Here is a 21,485-nt window from a genome sequence, read left to right on the forward strand (position 1 = left end):
TGTTTCTCAAGGCAAGCGCTGGGAGGGAGGGGCGAGGAGGAGGAACGCAGCACGCTGGGGGAAGAGGCCGGGCTGGGGCGCAGATTCGGGGAGGGGGTGTGAGCACTCACTTTCATTGGCGCTTTTGCCCCCACCTATCTCTCACTGCTTGCAGGTCCCCTTCCTTCTGCTCCTTTTCCCACCCGCAGATTCACCTCTGCATTCATGCCGCCCCTATGCCTGGGGCACACTCTGGCTATCAAGTATCAGGGGGTAGCCGTGATAGTCCGTATCCACAAAAGCAACAAGGAGTCAGTGGCCCTTAAAGACTAACAGATTTATTTGAGCATAAGCTTTTGTGGGTAAAAACCCCACTTCTTCAGATGCATGGAGTGAAAATTACAGACGCAGACATAAATATACTGGCACATGAAGAGAAGGGAGTTACCTCACAAATGGAGACCCAGTGCTGACAGGGCCAATTCGATCAGGGTGGATGGTGTCCACTCCCAACAGTGGACGAGGAGGTGTCAATTCCAGGAGAGGCAAAGCTGCTTTTGTAAAGAGCCAGCCATTCCCAGTCCCTATTCAAGCCCAAATTAATGGTGTTAAATCTGCAAATGAATTTTAGTTCTGCGGTTTCTCTCTGAAGCTTTTTGTTCAAGCACAGCGACTTTCAAACCTGTTCTAGAACGTCCAGGACTCTGGCTACGTTTACGAGAGCGTCTCTCTTTACCACTCTTGCCAATGCTGGTGTAACGACAGTGCCGACAGCTGTAGTAGAGACTAGCTGCCAGTGGTTTTATCACCCGGATCAGGTCTGCAAGACACGGTGGTTAAAACACCAGGGATTCTCATTATTGCTACCTGCAATGGAACTGAACCCGTGGTGGCAACAGAGGGAACTTTTAGGGGTACAGGGGCAGTAAAGACAAAATTTCCCTCTTCTCAGTGGCCTACTGGCCTCTCTCCTCCTTCAGATCCCGCCTAGAAACCCATTTCTTCCAGCTATCCTTCCTCCCTTCTCCTCTTCATCACTGATAACCTCCTCCCCCCTCCTGATAGGGCCTTGTCTTCAGTGTATCTTGTCTTATTTAGATTATAAGGGCAGGCCACATGTCTTTCTCTGTGTGTAAAGTGCCGTGTAAAGTTCCTGTGCTATATAAAGTGACCTGAATAGAAAAAAAATGTCTGTCTTGTCCCCTTGTTTGCTTTGCTTTGCGACATGTAAAGACAAGCTGGACTTGTTTTTTCTGTCTTAACTTCTGCCTGAGAAATATTAGAATTGACCACTCCTGGTTTTGCTAGACCTAGATCTCAGTTGTGCAAGTCAGCTTTCTCAGCCCTTAGATGTCGGGGCAGCGGGATGCATATTTAGCAAAGAGAGCGTTACTCCCTCTTCATTGAGGTCTTTTAAAGACAGCACCGGAATTTCGAAGGCAGAAAATCAGCAGAAAAAGAAACCGGTTTAACACTTATACACACATACACCTTTCCAGGTCTTCTTTATCCATCATAAAAAATCCAAAAGAGCACAAACTTCCAGCATTTTCCCTTTGCAGATCACTTAACAATAGCACATTTCCAAGCATTCCATCACACTTTACACTTGTCCATAGCCAGATTTGAATCCAGATTGTTATGGTGGCATCCCCTCAAACAGCCAGGATGGGAAAGATCAGGAGCTTCCTCTCCACAGCTTTCATTCTCCTTTGCAATTCAGTTTGCACTTCACTTTGCTGGTCATGTAAGCGGCAGTGAGGAGGCAGCAGGCTACGGTGAAGAAGCACAGGGCAGAGAAATTGCGAGTCTGGTTACCATGCAGATTGGTGTAGATCTCCCTCCTTGACTCATAGTCCAGAGCCACCGCCTGCACCTGGGCTAGGGTGCACAGCACCAGAAACACGTGGAAGATCTGATGCCCCTGCCCAAAGAAATGACATTTCCCTGGAAACCATTTCTCTGGATAAGGGTACGAGAAGAAAAAAGCACCGATAAGGAAAAACAGCACCTGGCATTTGTGGTATAAAAGGGCTGGATCTGCCTGCTCGGAGGGCTGAACAGTGTAGAGCCGGTGAATTACTGGGCTAATGTCTAGAGCATACGCCAGGCCCAAGGGCATTTCCTGACACACCCTGCTCAGATGGCGGGGAAGCTGATGGTACCTATATTTAGCATAACAGGAACCTGCACACGATAACCAAGCTAGCAAAGCAGCCCCCGGCATGTAAAACCCCATGATCCTTGCATGCCAGTCTGGCTCAATGGCATAGTAGTAATGCACCAAGGCACTGCTGTACTGGTAAATGGCTACTCCCACATAGTCCATGAAAAAGAAGCTATAATGCCAGACCTCTGATTTGGCTTGGAGGAGGTGAGCCAGGGTGCTGAAGGTTAGGTAGGTGATAGAAGCAATGGCAATGATGAACAGGGGATGGGCATGAGGATCGCTCACAAAATCCACTGTCTGGGAAAGACGTTGGAACCTCAACAGCAGGATTAGTGCAGCCACGAGGTGAGTCCAGACGTTGACAGCTTCGTTGTGCGGCTGGAAAAGCGTCAAGAAGTAATACTTCCAGGTCCGGTTGAGGGGTCTGTAGCCGGTGTGAATGTAGGGTTTCCAGAAGACCTTAGGCACATCTGAGGTACCCACGGTGCAGGGAGGCGAGGGGAATGCCGTTTCCAGCAGCCTGGGGACCTGCCAAAGCTGCTGCACATTAATGAAAAGGCGAGTAAGTTTTTCCGGGACAATGGTTGCCATGACAAGGAGACCAGTACACTCAATTGCTGCCAAGCAAGCGAACCTTCATGAAGAGAAGAAAGGAAAGTTTAGTTAGTTTTAAAAGCAGCATTACTGGGGATCAACATGTAGGGTTCATTTGTTTGTTTTTAAATCTTGGTAGATCTGCTTATCAGAGATAATGGTCTCCCGACATTTACAATAAATGAAGAATGAAAAGTAGCATGGAGGGTTTTTTGATTTGGGTTTAAACACTATTATTTGTATTACAGCAGGGCCTAGAGGTCACAAGCAAGTTTGACCCCATTGGAGCAGGGGTTACAAAACACAAATACTCTAAACACATCATTTAGATTCCCTAACACATTCTGTGGGAGCAAACTGTTATGTAGTTGCATTCTACTCAGAAACTACTGTCTCTGAAGAGACAAAAACCAAACTTTTGGGCTCCTTTTACCACATTCACACTGGCCTTGCAAGTGTATTAAGATGACCCTGTTCTAGGCTAGAACGTTCTTGGTTTTTTTTTAAATGTGTTTACCCTAACTCTATTTGCTAAAGCCTTGTTTAAACACAAAGTTCAAACCCCATTCCAGGCTCTGTGCAACTGGGCGCTTTAGATTAACTCTTACATTTCAGACATGAACCCTGTCAAGGTTCCTTCCCCACTCTGAACGCTAGTGTACAGATGTGGGGACCTGCATGAAAACCTCCTAAGCTTACTTTTACCAGCTTAGGTTAAAACTTCCCCAAGGTACAAACTATTTTACCCTTTGCCCTTGGACTTTCGCTGCCACCACCAAACATCTAACACCGATATTATTATTATTAGGAAAGAGTTCATCTGGAAACGTCTTTCCCCCCAAAATCCTCCCAAATCTTACCCCCTTTTTCTGGGGAAGGTTTGATAAAAATCCTCACCAATTTGCATAGGTGACCACAGACCCAAACCCTTGGATCTTAAGAACAATGAAAAGAGCATTCAGTTTCTTAAAAGAAGAATTTTAATAGAAGAAAAAGTAAAAAAGAATCATCTCTGTAAAATCAGGATGGTAGATACCTTACAGGGTAATCAGATTCAAAACATAGAGAATCCCTCTAGGCAAAACCTTAAGTTACAAAAAGACACAAAAACAGGAATATCCATTCCATTCAGCACAGCTTATTTTATCAGCCATTTAAACAAACAGAATCTAACGCATATCTTGCTAGATTACTTACTAAGTTCTAAGACTCCATTCCTGTGCTGTCCCCAGCAAAAGTATCACACAGACAGACCCAGACCCTTTGTTTCTCCCCCACTCCAGCTTTGAAAGTATCTTGTCTCCTCATTGGTCATTGTGGTCAGATGCCAGCAAGGTTATCCTAGCTTATTAACCCTTTACAGGTGAAAGGGTTTTTTCTCTAGCCAGGAGGGATTTTAAAGGTGTTTACCCTTCCCTTTATATTTATGACAAAGCCATTGGAACAGCTCAGGGTACAGCTACACTGTGATAAAAAACACACAGCACCGAATCTCCTAGCCCAATAGGGTTGCCAACTTTGGTTGGATGAATTCCTGGAGTTTTCATCACATGACATTATTTATAATTAAAGATTAATCCCCTGAGACTTCAGGACAATCCTGGAGGGCTGGCAACCCTAAACCCAGGACAGCTGACTAAAAACTGCAGTATAGACATTTGGGCTCTTGCTGGACCCCTGGCTCTAAGACCCTCCTCACTCTTGGGGGTCTCAGAGCCTAGGCTTGAGCCTGAACATCTACACTGCAATTTTATAGCCTCTCAGCCTGAGCCCTGTCAGCTGACCTGGGCCAGCTGTGGCCATGACACAGGTCTTTTGTCACAGGGTAAATGTACCCTTAGACAAGGTTAGGGGCATTATTTATTATTAATTATTATTATTAACGACCTGCTATCATTACCTCTATATCAAAATAGACAGAGCAGATACATGCCCCCCCCCGTGCTGATATCTGAAGATGAACCACACGCATTCAGACAAAAAGATTGCTTAGTGCTCTGCTTCTACACTGCATCCCTTTCCCCCACTGTCTGTCTAGAAGATTATTTAGATTGTAAAATCCTTGATGCAAGGACTGTTATTCTAGGTTTGTACAGCAATTAGCACAATGAGATCCAACTCGTGGTTGGGACCACTAGAACACACTGTGATATTGAAAAAAATAGGCTTGAGGACAAAATAATATTTCCTGCTCTGTGCAGCTCTGATTAGTGCTGAAATCACATTATATAAAAGAATTCCAGGGTACGAGACAGAAAACTCTTTGGGAGGCAGCCTCCAAATTGCTCCTGCCACCCTCTTCTCCTCCTGATGGGAATCACCAGAATGGGGAGGGTGACAATGGAAAGTAATCACCAACTTCTTCTACACTCCAACTAATCCTCAACAAAAAGAACAGAAACCATCCTGATCCCTGCTGGGGAAGGCATGGGCAAGAAGGCAGCTGCACACGTGGTTCCTGACTCAAACACATTGTTGGTCACATACATTAAGTGATAGAAAATCTTCCATGGTTTGGTAAAAACCTCAAGCCTCGTCTGCACTGAGAATATGTCCTGATTCCTGCTGTCAGCATAGCTGCACACCAGTGCAAACCCCAGGTGGAGACAAGGAAAGCCACGATTTGCATGGGCGGTGCTTATCCAGCTCCGAGCTATATTGGTGGATGGGTGGTTGGTTCATCAATTGTTGGAATCGGAGAAAATGCCCAGTAAAGCTAAGGCCCCAGTTTGCTACATTTTAGGAGACACTGCTCCAGAATCTACAAGGCAATAGAGAAATATGCATTTGAAGCAGTGGTAAGCTTGCTAGGCATAAGCAGACTAAGTATTTACTTAGGCCCCCAGCAGCTCAAGAGTTCCCTGATTTAGTATTACACCCAAAGTACCCTTAACGTGGACTTGTTACCACAAGTGTATGAGTATGTGTTGGTATATTTTTTGGTTTGTGGAAATAATGCACATAGTATTTTTAGTGGGGGTGGTGAAAAGGGACCCAAAAATATTCCTGTAGGTTAGCACCACCTCTGATTCAGAGTCTTAACAGTAGCAAGGAAATATATCATTCACAGAGTGACCTTCCATGTGGCCAAACAAAACAGAAAATAGGAAACAGAAAACAGCTTAAATCAGGCAGCCCCGAGACTGGTTTGAGCAGCACTAATCTTTCACTAGTGAACTTCCTTACAACATAGTGGGAGCAAAGAAACAATAAGGGCCCTGTACAGTACCTAGGAAAATACTAGTCTCATTTACACTCTGAATCAAGAACATCTACGTACCTAACTAGATTTTAACAGTACTGCACCAAATACCCAGGCATCTCCAGTGCCATAAACTAACTCTCCCACAAGGTATCCCTGACTCATGTTGAGTAGCACTTACATCGGAAGTCTCATAGAGTGCTACTTAATGTAAAGTTTGCAGCATCTGGCCCTAAATGTTTACATGTGTATTTGCTTGTGTACAAACGTAAACATCCTGTTAAAAGCATAAATAAAATTTGGTATATTTTAAATGTCAGTCACTATGTGGTTTCTTTTAAACTGGGGCAGGATCAGCAAAACTCACTTCAATTGCTGGATTAAACTCAGTGTGCCCTGTAGGGATCAATTTCACCTCAATTGAATTTTTATCTTATTTCTCAAAGTTCTGAAAAACTTTCCTCAGACAGGCAGAAACTGATCCAAAACAGAGCTGTGATTTTTTTGGACTTGGTTGCTGGGACTGCATCAGCAGGACCCAGCTATGTACAGGTAGCAGACTCCCCTAAAGCTCAAGGACCAAATTCTGCCAGTGTAAATCCAGGATAGCTCCACTCAAGTCAATAGGCATTCAGCCACATAACTGAGAGCAAACTCTAGCCTCCAGATACCAGGGTCCCTTGATGTGCCATATATTAGGGGCCCCCAAAAGGCTCAGGGTACTAGGGTTTCTGAGAATTTCCTAATATTAGGATCTATAGGATTAGGGTCCCCCCAGGAGTATGCAGTACCAGGGCTCCCCATCAGTCTCCAGGTACCCGAGAGATCTGTAGCTATTAGGGTTTCCACGCAGGGTACCCCATTTTCTAGTGCCCTAAGTTTTTAAGTATTGGGGTCCCCTGCAGATTCCTGCCGTGAAGGATGCCCCAGGGTGTCCCCTAGAGATCCTTGGTATTAGGCTTAAAGGCTATGGGGATCTCAGAGGTTCGTAGTGTTAGGGAAGTACCCCGTATACTGGCTCCCCAAGCAAACAAGGATCTCAGAGGTGCCCGGCGCAAGGGAGTACCTAGGCTACTCCTAGTTCTCAGGGGTCCCCAGAATCGTGCGCTCCTGGCACCCCCAAACAGCTCAGTCCCTCCCTTGTCCCGCTCAGGTACCTGCGAAGCTCGAATTCCCTCGGCCCCTGTCTGATGCTCCTGGCTCTGCCCCACCCTGGTCCCAGTGGCACCTGGGAGACAGAGGGGAGGGAGGCGATCCCCAGTCCGGCCGGGCCGCCCCTCTGCAGCGGCCGTCATCTGCTTCCCTGCCCCACCCAGCTGGCAGGGACGCCTGCGCCGCTGCAACCCGGGGGCCGAGGAGCTGCAGCGAGGGAGCTGCGCCATCTGGAGGCCGTGGAGACCTGCCGCTGGGGCAGCCTGCTGCGCGGGGCGCAATGGGGCAGCAAAGAGAGGGAGATGCCGGGAGCTGAGGGTGGAGGGGGGGTTGCGGGGAAGAGCCGACCCCTGCAGCTCTCCCTTTTCTTGCTGGGACATTAATTTCCCTAAGAAGTTATTTTAAAACCAGCAGCTTTAATCCCAGCCTCAGGGTGACCCTGTCCAAAATCTGCCTTGATCAGGCGTGGGGGATTAGGGGCATTTCTAGAATTCAGAGTATTTACATTTTGCAGGATGGGGAGAGGATTTAAGATCCTTGAACTTTCCCCTCTGCCCATGGCTAGCAGCTCCATCAGCCTGTATTTTCTGCATGAAAACGAAAAAACAATGAGGGGTCCTTGTGGCACCTTAGAGACTAACAAATTTATTTGGGCATAAACTTTCCGGGCTAGAACCCACTTCAACAGATGCATGGAGTGGAAAATACAGTAGAAGGTATAAATACACAGCACATGAAAAGTTGGGAGTTGCCTTACCAAGTGGGAGGTCAGTCTAATGAAATAATTCAGTTAACAGTAGGATTTTTCCTGCCTTGCTCTCCTACTGTTAATTGAATTGCCTCCTTAGACTGACATCCCACTTGGTAAGGCAACTGCCATCTTTTCATGTGCTGTGTATTTATACCTGCTACTGTAATTTCCACTCTATGCATCCGATGAAGTGGGTTCTAGCCAGGAAAGTTTATGCCCAAATAAATTTGTTAGTCTCTAAGGTGCCATAAGGACCCCTCATTGTTTTTCCTGATACAGACTAACACGGCTACCCCTCTAAAACATGAAAACGAAGTGACCATTGCATTATTACTGCTTAGGTCGCTCTATTGACACCTCTTTGTTTTCAAGCAGGCAGCTCCAAAGTCTAGTGAGGGGCACCTGCCTTCCACATGAACACACACTTCTCACACCCTCTCCAATGGCAACCCGTCTGGATCCTTCTGAAAACCTTGGCAATCTTCCCACATTTCCCAGCCCAGCTGAGCTATCATGTTACAGTGGTGGCTTTTCTGGAGCCCAGTATGTTGTGCAAACTCTTTTCACTGGGTTTTAAAATATTTATTGATTCAAATATATGACCATTATCTTTACATGGCGATCAACATCCAATCACACTGGTGTAGCTTCAGATCAAGATTTAAATAGGCCCATTCCCAGGGACACCTGCCTTTCTGCACCGGTTCCTCAATAAAATATAGCTCTATGATGTGAATCTCAGCATAGCACTTTCCTGCAAATTCCCTGCTATTTTCATGACACAGTGCTATTTGTACCCATATTACCAGGCATTCCATCTATAAAATAGGCTCAGTAATATCACACAAGTGGGTTGTGAGGTTTAACTCACTAATGTTAGAGAAGAAACTTCAGGTGACACAGGAGTTGACAAAGGTTCTTCTATTGTTTTGTCTTCTGATTCTTCGTGGTTTGGTGTCAGTTTTATCGAACAGGAGACAGGGATCAGTGCAATCAGACTGCTGTATCTCTGATCTGAATTCATCCCCAAATGGCCTCTCAGCTCTCCTTATTTCAGACCATTTCATCTCGATACCCAACCTGTTTCTGCCATGAAAAACACTTTAGTGACTATTGACATTTGTCAGTATCTGCAAGATCAGGGTGTTAGAAGTACCCAGTGCATTTGGGTACCATTAAAAACCATCAATAAAACACAAGACCTTCAAAATAAACGCAGGTCATGGAGGATGTGAAAAGTGACCCACAGAGAATCTTTAAAAATTTGGCTTGTGCATCTTTTTTTGCTTCTTTAAGATGGATAAAGAGCTGAGTTTCTGTTTCTTGACTTTGGAAGTATCAGGAATGTCAAGTCTGGTCTTCTCTGGGGTTGGCAGAAAATGTATTTCATGCCTCAGAGGATGTGTATTTTACACTGAAACACCTTAACTTACCTTGAAGGGTTGGGAGTTAAATAGGTGTTATGTTTGAAAAAAATGCTTTAAAAGTATGATTAAAAATTCCTTCCCTTCTCATTTGCTCAGCTTTCACTCTCTAGACTTATAATTTCACCAGATCTCCAATCATACAAGATTCACCCAGTGCAGACAGAACCTGGATTTCTATTTCTATTAGGAAAAAACTCCTTCTAGGTCTTCTTTATACATCATAAAGAGGCAAAACAAGATACAACCCCCTTTTTCCCCCCTTCACAAGTCACCTTTAAAATAATCTAAAAGTCAGTCAAAAGCCAGTCTAGACAGGTAATTCTTACATTCTGACCTGAAGCTTGCCAAATGCAGGCTCTAGGGCAGTGATTCTCAAGCTTTCCAGGCTACTGTACCCCTTTCAGTAGTCTGATTTGTCTTACGTACCCCCAAGTTTAACCTCACTTAAAAACTACTTGCTTACAAAATCAGACCTAAAAATACAAAAGTGTCCCAGCACACTATTACTGAAAAATTGCTTTCCAATTGTTACCATATAGTCATAAATCAACTGGAATATAAATGTTGTACTTACATTTCAGTGTATAGAGAGCAGTATAAACAAGTCATAGTCTGTACCAAATTTTAGTTTGTACTGATTTTGCCAGTGCTTTTTATAAACTAGGCAAATATCTAGATGAGTTGATGTACCCCCTGGAAGACCTCTGGTTGAGAACCACTGCTCTAGGGAAATGGCCAAAAAAAGGTTCCTGCAATATCCTCAATGAAGAATACTCAGCCATCTGTCCTTGAGCGGTAGGAACAATAGCAAGTATGTCAAAGCCATTTATAAAGGAACACAGATCTTTCCAACTGGATTGCAGACCATTTGGGGCTCTCTAAATCATAGCTAGAGCCTCTATGTAATCCATGATTCGGTGGCTATGGAATTCACCCCTTGATGCACAATTGTGCTCCAGAATCTGAACTTGCATTTTAAAAAAAATTGTCTTTGTAGCACTCATTATTGCAAACATAACCCTGAAAACTTGAACAGAATAAAGGCTTATCTACATAGGGAAATAGGCTGCAGTAGCTATTTTGTACTACCTCCCCATGTGGATGCTTATTCTGCAGTGAGTGCCTTTATATAGTTTAGCTTAAATCACTTTGCAAGTGCAATAAGCTAAATATGCAGAAATCACTCAGTGTGGAATAAGGGCTTGTCTACACTACGCAGCTTTTAGCAACAAGGCTGTGTCAACACTTGTCAGGCTTGTCATTGAAAGTCAGCGTGTGCGAATGCTCTCTGTCGATATTTTGTCGGCACTTTTGCCGACAAAATACTTCCAGCCCCGCCAGCGGCGTTAGCTTTGTCGGCAGGAGAGCACTCCTGCCGACAAAGCCACGTTCACACTGCCACTTATGTCGGCAAAACTTTTTATCTTTCGCAGGGGGGCTTTTTTAAGTACCCATGAAAGACAAAAGTTTTGTTGACAACGTTGCAGTTTAGACAAGCCTGTCTAAGAGCGTATACGTTTGGAACTAGTGTGGAATAACTATCATGTTTTAAATTCACATCCTACCTTATTTTGCAATAGCTTCTCCGTGTAGACAAGCCCTAGGGCCTATATCAATGCAGTGACATCTTCCAGAGTCTGCAGATAATTTGTAACAATACCTGAAAGAGGTGTGAACTGGCCTGTTCATCTGAAATGAGTTAACTCTAAAACATAAAGATGACATAGCAAAAACATCCAGCTAATGTGTTTATTCTGCAATCCCAAATTGTCATCCATACCAGTGAAGGCGTCAACCCCAAATATCCCCTACTCAGATGCCAAACGTCTAGCGTCCCCTGACAATCTCTATGATGTAGTTGGACATCATCACTGCAAAAATCTGTGGTATATTGAAAACTGAAAATATGAGGGCAGCATAAAAAAACATGGGATTTTATAATACTGGCTATATTAATTTTCATAGTTAATCCAATAAAAACCATATCACAGCCTTGTTTCACAGCCTTTTCCCACTTTCCAAGCCACAATTCTTCTAATATGGACCCAAGAATTATTATATAGCTTTGTAGTTTCATAGATGTTAAGGCCAGAAGAGAGCATTAAATCATCTAGCATAACCTCCTGTATACTAGAGGCAATTAATTTTCAGTTACACCTGTAATAAGCCCAGTAACTTGGGTTTGGCTAAAGCATATCTTGCAGACAGGCAGCATCTTGAGCTGAAGACATCAAGAGATGGAGAAGGCACCTTCCCTTTGTAATTGGTTCCCATGGTCAGTCACCCTCACTGTGAATTCTAACTTGAATTTGTCTGTTTTAACAAAGCCTAGTGCTCTTTACAGGCTGTCCAGCCTTTCACTTTTTCTAGATGTCTATTCCCTTTCTCTCGCCTCATCTTATCTGTTCCATCCTATCTCTCCCTGTAATCCATTACTTCACTTTTCCCCTCACTTGCTGTGTCATCCTTGCAATTCCTGGGTCCCTCCTTCCTCAAATTCCTTTATTACCCTTCTTTTAAGACCCTTTTCTTCCACCAGTCTCCTTCTTCAAAAAGATGGAAGGAGACCAGTTCAGCCATATCCCCTTTGTGTTGTTCCTTTTGGATATAACAGGATCTGGGTTAGGCATGACCAGATCTTTAGACAGGGCTCCAGGGCCCATCTGGCAACCTACTACAGGAATAATGTCAAGGTTTTAGTGGGTGGTGCTCTTCTTCACAGCATGGCACTAGGGTGCTGACAGGGCTGGGCTTTTTCCCTAGGTGAGACAAAATCAATGTGATGAATACTTTGGGAGCCTCTAACTTTTTTCACAGGAATGGTTTAAATGCAGCACCGTGTATTTCAGGAGAGATGCACTGGACTGGTAGTTGCCAAATCTATGGTTCATTTCTGATTGGCACTGCTGTGTGATCTCAGAAAAGTCACTTTGCCTCTGCTTCTGTCCTGTCTCCCTTTGATGGAGTAGCACCCCACGATACTTGGACTAAATATGCAGAATAGATTCTTGATCTGATCAGATCTGTCATTACACAGGTAGCAGCTAGGAGGAGCCCCAGTCACGGACCAGGGGTCTCACTGTTCTAGATACTGTACGAACACCAAATAAAAACACTCCACATGGTATGTAAGGACCTGCAGAAACAAGGCTTCCATATTAACAGCCCCCAGAAAACTGGAGGAGCAGCTTGGAATTCAGGTCAGTAATTTAAAAACCCTAGAAGCCTGGCTCAGCCATCACACCATCCTCAGGACATCAGATGCCCTGGGACTTTTATTCCCATGAAGTGGAGCTGGATTGTGAAGTAACTGTTGCAATAAGAGCAACAAATTAAACAGTGTCCAATTTTGAGCCCTCAGAGCTGTTTTAGCAGTGCTGACCATCCCAAATTCCAGATGAAGTCAGTGGGAGCTGTTAGTGCTCAGTGCCTCTGGAAGTCAGGCATGAGCTGTCTCATGTTTGGTACCTTGCCTCTTACAAGCTTCAGTGGTAAGTGTATATGGTGTCAAGCCATTCAATGGGTACTCCTGTATTTAGCTAGAAAAGTTCTCTGGGACAGATTATAACACAAGTCTGAGTAACAGGGCTCACTTTAAGAATGAATCCTACCTATGTCTAGGTTGGAGACTTTATGGTCGTATAGCTACTTACATAGGCAATTTGCAGTTATTTCTTTTCCTCATAATTAGCAGTATACATTCATAAGTGTCTACAAGACTCCTTCTAGAGTCTTTCACTTTGGAAGGAAAGCTACTGAGTTGAGTGACATTAAGTGAAATAATGGCCTGTCTCCAGTTAGACTCGCATGAATTGAGTTAAATAGGGACAACATATGATAACAGTAATTAAGGAAGTAGAGTTTTGGGGGACTATTTTGTAATGACAGCGATGGGAGTTGTGTTCCTCTCTCTCCCTTAAGCTCTAACTACTGTTTGAGTTAGAATAAGCTATTTTTTGCTCACAAAGTGTAGCTCCTCTTAATTGGTAATAGGTGTAGATTGCACTGTACCACAGTTGATGTACATGGAAAGTACTGGAAGTCTTGATAATATGCCCATTTTTAAATTTAAACCTCTGTCATTTGATTAGGGAAGTGCAAGAACTGCATCAAGTTTGAAGTCACTATTTCCCCTGAAGTCTCTCCAAAAAGCTGCATGGTGACACTTGGATTGCTCACTTAGTGTTTCCAGAAAAAGTTGTTTTTAACATAACAAGTCAGATAAGTCATGTGGTAACAAGGATTTATTTGTTGAAGTGTCAACATCCCGAGGGAGGTGGTTCTGAATTGTTTAAACAAGAACCGTAACAGCTGACAACTGCTGAGGTGCCACAACAAAGCTCTTATTGTAAGATTAAAACAATGAAGACTGCTCTAGGGAAAAAGGATGCTATACAGTATATCCAGTAGCTGGGTGTAAGAAAGAGTGCTGCTTCAGGCTTTTCTTTCTAATGTTAAAGACAGTCTGTTTTAGACACAGTCATCTATAAAAGTTGGATTTTTTAAAATGTATTGTCATATTAGTTCCAGAAATAATTCACTTGTGATAATAGCACTGTGCAGCTTTATTAAGTCACTCAGTTACAGTAGTATCTTATAAGACTGGGACAGTCAGATTTTGAAGTGTAACAGATATTCAGCATGGAATAGTATACTACATATTCCTTTCACAAACATGTCTTACAGAGCTTATACAGTACTAGCCATCAGCCCAGTAGCAAGCTCACTGGAGTAGAAAAGGATGCAACAAGATAGCTACACTGGAAAGACAACACTTTAGAAAAAGTGAAACATGTAAGATCTCCCCTTTAGTCCCCAAAGCAAGTGTACAGTTTGGATCTAACTATACAGCTCTACATCAGTTTTCTAGAAATTCAACAAAAAAACCCACTGGCCAATACAGTCTTTGGATATTTAGGGGAGGGGGAGAGTCATTTTCCAGAATGAAGGTCAGTCAGTTTCGTTCTCACCAGGTTCTTTGCCTTCTTTGTTCTTTCGTACTTCTTCAATATGCTTGTCCTGAAGAAAGCAAAGGTGATTGAGCAATTAGTTGTTTGAATTAGTCTACTAAAGAAACCAAGACTCTAAGTTTGTAGCAGCACTCAGGTCTACACTTCAGCTGCCAAATCTTCTGATTCCACCTTCACACCTGATCCCCAAATGACAGGGTGAATTGTAGCATACGCCACTGAAAGTTTTGAAGATCAGTGACTTCTTACTTCCTTTTTTAAAGTGCATGAAAATTCCCTCCAGTCCCTCTTCCCAAGAGAATTACTATACGTCTTTTGGGGATTTAATAAGATATATAATCCTCTTTAGTGTGGAGACTGACCAAAAGATACCCCCCAGACCTCCAGATATCTAATTAGAGAATTACCCCACTCTGCCATTAGTAGGTTATGTTTAGCTAGTGAGCATAGAAAAGAACATACAAGAGTTCTTCCCAAGTGGGAATTAGAACTCGACACCTACTTTCTCCCTCAAGCGCTCCAGTTTAGCAGCCATTTGTGCCTCTCTGTTTTCTTTGTTAGCTTCCATTTTGTGGGTCAGCTTCTCTTCTGCCATTTTGCTGAAGTTATTATTTTCTTCAATTGCTTTCTGAAGCACTTCTTTTTCATGCTCTCGTTTCTCAGCTAATTGCTTCAAGACTTCTGCTTCATGAGACTAACAAGATAGACCACGTATGTTTAGACACAAGACAGATGAACTATATAGCAAGGTACCTAATTTGTCTACATTGGAGACAACATTTTCTACTGCCGATTTCATTTGTGACTGTAGTCTTAACACATCAGGCACAAATCCCCAATGCCTTCCTTCTCTACTTGCCCAGATTCCATCATAGTTGAGTACACAAGAAAATAAGTTCTTGCAGTTAAGTATAAGAATCTAGTAAACTAGATAGCTTCTGAAAGAAAAAGGGTACATTGCTGCCAAGTTTTCTGGATGATTCTATCCTCCTCCAGTCACCGTACGTCTTAACATGAAGCCATAGACACTAGAGACTATGCAACTCAAATATTACGTTTATGTTAAAAAGCCTTCACATTTGTGGCCCTCCTATTTATAATAATTAGGAATTTGAAGCCATGTCTCAACAGCAGGTGCCATGTCTAGTCCAACTTTCAACCATGGACTTTGTATTAGGAGTGTTTCGGAGATTTACCAATAGCCAGATTTTTCTGGGAGGAGTCCAAGACTTTCCCCATGAAGTAAGAGGTAGGAGGAAGAATTAGAAGGAAGACAACCTTTCAGTAAACTTTAGGAGATCACAGAGTAGCAGTCTCTCTCCCTATTGTATGTCCCACTACCCCCGTGTTTGGGGCAACCTCCTGAAGGGTCACTTTGGGAATGAAGTTCAGGTCTTGCAGATATATTTAATACAAATGAGTAAGAGCTTTAGAAATTCTACTGCAAGCCATTTAACAAGCAAACAATCTCCTGCTCTTTTGCAGCGCTATGCTAGCATGTGAGTAGCTAGCTGGTTGTCCAAACTAACAAGTGCCTATATTAAGACTAAAAGAAAAGGAGTACTTGTGGCACCTTAGAGACTAACCAATTTATTTGAGCATAAGCTTTCGTGAGCTACAGCTCACTTCATTGGATGAATCTGATGAAGTGAGCTGTAGCTCACTAAAGCTTATGCTCAAATAAATTGGTTAGTCTCTAAGGTGCCACAAGTACTCCTTTTCTTTTTGCAAATACAGACTAACACGGCTGTTACTCTGAAACCTATATTAAGACTGAAAGTCCTGCAATATTAGATTTATCAGAAAGGGGTTTTTGTTGGTTTTTTTAAAAGTGAGCTTTACCTGACTGGCCTTTTAAGCTACTGTTACTTTGGATTTACCTTACGTCTCTCTTCTGCAGCTTCCAACTTTTTCTGAATTTCTTCCAGTGAAAGATCCTTCTTCTTTGGAGGGGAGAGGGGAAATTCCGGGACTGCTTCTTTTGAAGGAGGACTAAGTATCAGCTCAAATGCCTGCCCAGATGCACGCTTTTCCAGCTCCTTCACCTGAATATCTAAGAGAATGACAAGACACATCGGTACTTGGAGCCAACTTAAGTGTTGACTTTGGTTCATTACACATGATTCTTAGACTTAGATAACACAGCTGTTTAATGAAGACAGAGTTTAAAATGAGCAGATTAGCCTATTTAAAGCAGCCGCATAAGCCAACAATACATTTGTTTCTTAAGTCACATAGCCACAACAGTATCTGTGCATCTTTACACATTAATTTATCCTCAACATCCTAGTTAGATAGGCAAGTATCCCCACTTTATAGATGGAGAACTAAAGGACCAAGATTAAATAACTTGCCCAAGGTCTCACAGAAAGCTGTGGTAAAGCCAGGCATTGAACCCTGGTCTTCCAACGCCCTTTAGCCAGCAGGCCAGCCTTTCTTCCAGAACTTCAGACTATGTTTCTCAGGACAGAGCACAAATGGCTTCTAAACTCCTGCAGAACTGACTTTGTCTTCTTATAGGATTTAGGGCATCACATGCACATTTTATAGTCACTTTCATCAACCATACCAGATGGCTTTCAGTTAATCTAATGCTATCTGTTAGCAGACAAAGCTTTGTGTGTTTTCACATGCATTTAATTTAAAGTTTTCTAACCCCTGCATTAAGAGACAGTAAAATAGTACTTTGCTTACTGCTTATTTAACATCAAAATTAGGGTAGTGAAGGAACTTCCCATTTATTCAAAACATTTACAAGTGATTGAGAAGATACAATACAGGAATATTCCATAAAGTGTTCTTAACACATTACATACCAGAAGAAGCCATGACTAAGAAGGTAGACACCAGAAATGTGCTCTGGAAAGACTCCAATCAGTGGAACCCCTAAGTAATTAATAAATAGTCATTAATTCTTTGAGTAGACAACCATAAGAGTTAAAAAAATTGTTTTACACAGCAGAATGCAACACCAATCAAAAATCACTGTGTGTTACAATAAGAGAATACTGAAGAGGCATTAATTACTACAACCGGATGACCTTGCGGTCCCTTCTAACCCTATGATTTAAGAGTTTGTGGCCAATCTAGGCAGTTGGAGAAGTTTCTGCTATTTCAGTGCCTCTAGGCCCAGTTGATCCGAATATTTTCGGACCTTGTTTGCACTTCTAAATTGCAAGTGCCACAAAGTAAGTGTTTAGTCCAATAATTTCTCTGTCCCCACAAAGGGCTACTAATCCTGCTTTTTTCCACCAAAGATTAAGTCATTTCATAAACTGAGGAAAGTAATAGATTTTAAATTTCAGGGGTGGCACTATAGTCCAAAGGAAGTAGATTCAGGACTGCAGCCTATTCCAAGTTTCAGAGAATTGCAGTGACAATTTAGGCTTAGTCAACACCATATTTAAGACTACAATGAGACAACTAGTCATTAGACAGCTGTCTCTCAAGATACTTTAAGTTTGGTTGTTCTTGTGCGAATAGGATCAAATTTCCCTTGTTTTTACGCTATGACTGATACCCATCTACTGAAGAGACACCAAGCCACATTATACAGCATGCTTGGAGCATAACCATTTTGTAACACTTAGCTCTTAGGGTCATTTTCCACCCATCGATCTCAAAGCACTTTACAAAGGTGAACAGTATCATTATCAGTTTCAGAGTAGCAGCCGTGTTAGTCCGTATTCGCATCATTATCCCCATTTTAATGGGGAAGTGGAGGCACAGAGGGGGAACTGACTTACCCAAGGACCCAGCAGTGCAGTAACAGAGCCAGGAATAGAAAACTCAGATTTGAGTTCCAGTCCTGCATTCTATCCAGAGGATCCAATGGATACAGGCCAGCTACAAGTGCCTCCATTTACTCATGTACAAAAATGGGTACAGTCCCACTGATGTTGACTCTGTTTAGAATGGTTATTTAGAAGCCATTAGATGAAAAGCACTACATGATACTCTGCACTTTTAAAGATAAGACAGTTGAACCATTTTCCTTAATGCCAGATTATGACAGCCTCACTAAAATAAGAGCAGAGATCATTGCAAAACCACAAAAGCATGACTGCTAGTTGAGGTAAGCGAGACAACTATGAACAGCTGGATTGTTAAATAGCAAAGATTAGAACCAGAACAATAGCTACAGAGGGGCAAGGACTGTAAGCCTGGAATAGTAGGGAGGGGCGCCCCCTTTGGAGGCAGAACAGACGGGTGGGGCTCTGGAAGAGTAATGGTAGAACAGTCTGGCTATTGTGGGTAAGCGGGGCTGTGGGGGGCAGAGTGAAGAGCTGACCCCCCAGGTAGAGTAATCTCCAGACAGTGCTTGGGACAGGCTATAGCTCATGGGGCGGGGCCAGGACCGGCTCCCTAATTGGCCCAATGAGATGCCCCGGACGGGGCAGGCAGATGCCCCACATAGCCACTCAGAAGCGAGCTCTCTTGAAGCCCCTCCCTCGGCACGCGCGTTTCGAGCAGCACCGAATTCAAACCGCTGGAGAGCGCGCGCAGGGGCTAAGGGGAGGGGGCGGCGCTAACTGTAACATCCGGGCACCTGGGTACCCCCTCCCCAGCCACCCCTCCCGCCCGTTTCACCTGACACGGGCCCCCGCCTTTCGCGCGCCAAAGCTCCTCAGGCGGCAGCCCCTTCCTCCGGGGAGCCTCCCCCGGCTCGGCCCCTGCCCTGCGAGCCGGATTCGGTCCCTTCCGCGCCCCTCACCTCGCAGCGAGGCGGCCCCGCTCCCCGCTAAGGCCTCGAGGGCGGCCGAGCTGGCTGGGCACCGCCCCCTTCCCCGCGAACAAAGCCGGGGCCCTGTCAGAGGAGGGAGGGAGGGGATCGGGGACAACCGCCGCTGCCTGAGCCCACCCCTCTCCCCCTCCGTCGGGAACCGCCCCGGGCCCCCCGCCCACACGGCGGCGGGGACAATGGAGCCCCAGGCGCAGGGAGGGGACGCGCCCCGCCCCGTCCCCCAGCTCATTGTCTCCCGCAGCCCTGTCCTCTTTGTCAGCCCCGCTCCCTCTGCGCCGCGGCACCGCTGTGGGGGACCGGCCGCTCCCTTCACCCGGGGAAAGCGCGGAGCCGCCGCCGCCGCCGCCTCGCCCCAAAGCGGCCGCGGTCCCTGACGGAGGCTGACCAATTCCGCGCTGTGGCGAACACAGCGCCCCCCTCCCCCCGCATTAACCCCGACCATCCCCTCCAGCGCCGATCCGCACCGAGGGGGGGGGGCCTCCCGCGACCGCCGCCCACGGGCACCCGCCCTCGTGGGCGCCCTCGCGGGCACCGACCCGCTGCTTCCCCGCGCCTCTGCTAAGCGCCCTCTGTTCTGTCTCCCCCTCCCCCGCACCTCGCTCCGCTCGCCCACCTGCTCCGTCCGCGCGGCTGGCCACACTCAGCGCTTAACCGACCAGCTGCTCACAAAAGCGCCAAACAATGGCACGTGACCAGCCCCGCCCCGCCCCCATTGGCCGAGAGCGGCGGCACGTGTCGCCCAGCGGGGGGGGGAGGGGGCTCGCGTGCCCCCTGCGCCTGGTGCATCGTGGGAGCTGTAGTCCCCAAAACAGGGCGTGGGGGGCCAGTGCGGGAGGGCCGGGGCCGGACCCGGGGCGGGTGAAGGTGCTGGGGACAGCAGGGGCTGGGGGCAGGAGGCCAGGGTCTGCCCCCGCTCGGCTCCTCCACGCGCTGCGGCACGCGCCCCCCGCCTCGGCCTCACCGTCCCCACGTGTGAAATGGGGATAACGGGACTCCCTTTGTCTCCTGCTCCCACCCCTGCCTCTGCCTGGGCTAACGCTGTGCCAAGGCTCCGTCCCTCCCAGCGGCCCCCGAAACCCACTTGCCCCGGGAGGATCCCAAATTCCCAGGCACGTGCGAGCCCCAGCCCTTGCAGGGCAGCAGCAGGAAGGCTCTGCCCAGCGCTGGGGCTCCCAGGCTGTCTGGGGCTTTGTCCATCTTTCAGGCGGAAAGAGCTCGGGGCAGGGCCAGATCAAGGCTACAAGGTGCTGAGAGACCTCAGCTTCCCCCCGGGGTGCTGCAACCAGATGCCTGCCTGAGGAGCAGGGAAGTCAGTGGGAACTGAGGCTGCTCTGACCCATTGAAAAGGGGGTCTCAGCACAGCAACGTGCCCTTTTTGTGCCTTGCCCGTTGGGCTGGGATTTATGATAATGAATACCTAATTCAGAGGGGAGTAGTCCAGCTTCATTCACTAATGTATGTGAAATGCTTTGAGAAACCTTCATGGGAGATGCCACAAAAGGGCTAATTATTATATGACATGTGCTGTCATTTGTAGGAAGCCATACATGTACCTGTTACTTCAATGCCAGTGAAATATAGGAAAGAGAAATCAGAGGGAAACAAAAGCAAGGAGGAGTCTGGTGGCACCTTAAAGACTAACAGATTTATTTGGGCATAAGCTTTCATGGGTAACAAAGCCACGATGCATGGAGTCTGAAGAAGTGGGGTTTTTACCCAGGAAAGCTTATGCCCAAATAAATCTATTAGTCTGTAAGCTGCCACCAGATTCCTTGTTGGTTTTGTGGATACAGACTAACACAGCTACCCCTCTGATACAGAGTGAAACATGCACCCCCAAAACCATTTACAATCTAAAAGTACCAAGAGGTAGTATAATATGATAAATCCTTTGCACTTCGACAGTATCTTTTAGCCAAAGGACTCAACGTGCTTTGCTGAAGCTTCCCCTAAGCCACACATGCCTGTGAAGGAGGTAAATATTATCAGGGTACAATACAGTTAAAGAACAGCATACAGCCTTCATTGATGGTTTTTGTTACATACAGTACACTTGGATTTGTGCAGTTACACTGGAAACCCCTGCAGCCATGCCACCAGCCAGCTAGTCCGATTTCTTCATCCATAATGATTATTTTATAATTACGTTCATGTAGGCTGCTTTAAGAACCATCCCTATTTGTGTTCTGGGGTACATTATGAACAATTCTGGTTCTGAGGTATTGAATTACTAAGCATAGCTAAGTGGTTCATTCCCAGACGAACTTTGAATGAACTAGCTGGGTTTTAGTGTGTTCTTTAAAAATTATTTCAATATGATTCCCTTGATAATTTTTGTGATCCACTCATTTAAATTGCATCAAAAGTCAATATGCATGAGAGGTAAATGACCGGGGTAGAGCAGCCTTAATGTGTTATGAGCCAAGCTCTTTATTTCAAAGGCTTTGTATCTGTAGTATTGAAATAAGAAGGTTTTATTAAGGGGATCCACCCCTG

The 21,485-nt window shown here is 45.2% G+C and overlaps 2 protein-coding genes across 6 annotated transcripts; both read right to left on the bottom strand.

The window, feature by feature from the left end:
* Positions 1-297: 297 nt before the first annotated feature.
* Positions 298-7,242, bottom strand: PAQR7 (progestin and adipoQ receptor family member 7). 2 transcript variants are annotated; one of them, XM_084652385.1, is made up of 2 exons: positions 7,103-7,242; positions 298-2,783 (listed from the first exon to the last, which is right to left on the bottom strand). In XM_084652385.1, the coding sequence occupies exon 2, from the start codon at positions 2,738-2,740 to the stop codon at positions 1,682-1,684; it is 1,059 nt and encodes a 352-aa protein (XP_084508511.1). In that variant the 5' UTR covers positions 2,741-2,783; positions 7,103-7,242; the 3' UTR covers positions 298-1,681. The 2 variants fall into 2 exon arrangements, with proteins under 2 accessions (XP_084508511.1, XP_084508512.1); XM_084652386.1 differs by lacking the exon at positions 7,103-7,242 and adding an exon at positions 3,941-4,122.
* Positions 7,243-13,822: 6,580 nt separating this feature from the next.
* Positions 13,823-19,713, bottom strand: STMN1 (stathmin 1). 4 transcript variants are annotated; one of them, XM_084609654.1, is made up of 5 exons: positions 19,603-19,713; positions 17,062-17,131; positions 16,126-16,298; positions 14,748-14,939; positions 13,823-14,294 (listed from the first exon to the last, which is right to left on the bottom strand). In XM_084609654.1, exons 2-5 carry the CDS (start codon positions 17,072-17,074, stop codon positions 14,226-14,228), a joined length of 447 nt encoding a protein of 148 aa, XP_084465780.1. In that variant the 5' UTR covers positions 17,075-17,131; positions 19,603-19,713; the 3' UTR covers positions 13,823-14,225. The 4 variants fall into 4 exon arrangements, with proteins under 4 accessions (XP_084465780.1, XP_084465781.1, XP_084465782.1 ...); XM_084609655.1 differs by having other exon boundaries at positions 19,585-19,651; XM_084609656.1 differs by lacking the exon at positions 19,603-19,713 and adding an exon at positions 17,992-18,128.
* Between the last annotated feature and the right edge of the window lie 1,772 nt (positions 19,714-21,485).

Source organism: Lepidochelys olivacea, assembly GCF_965140295.1.
Source record: "Lepidochelys olivacea isolate rLepOli2 genome assembly, chromosome: 19".
Taxonomy (NCBI): Eukaryota; Metazoa; Chordata; order Testudines; family Cheloniidae; genus Lepidochelys; species Lepidochelys olivacea.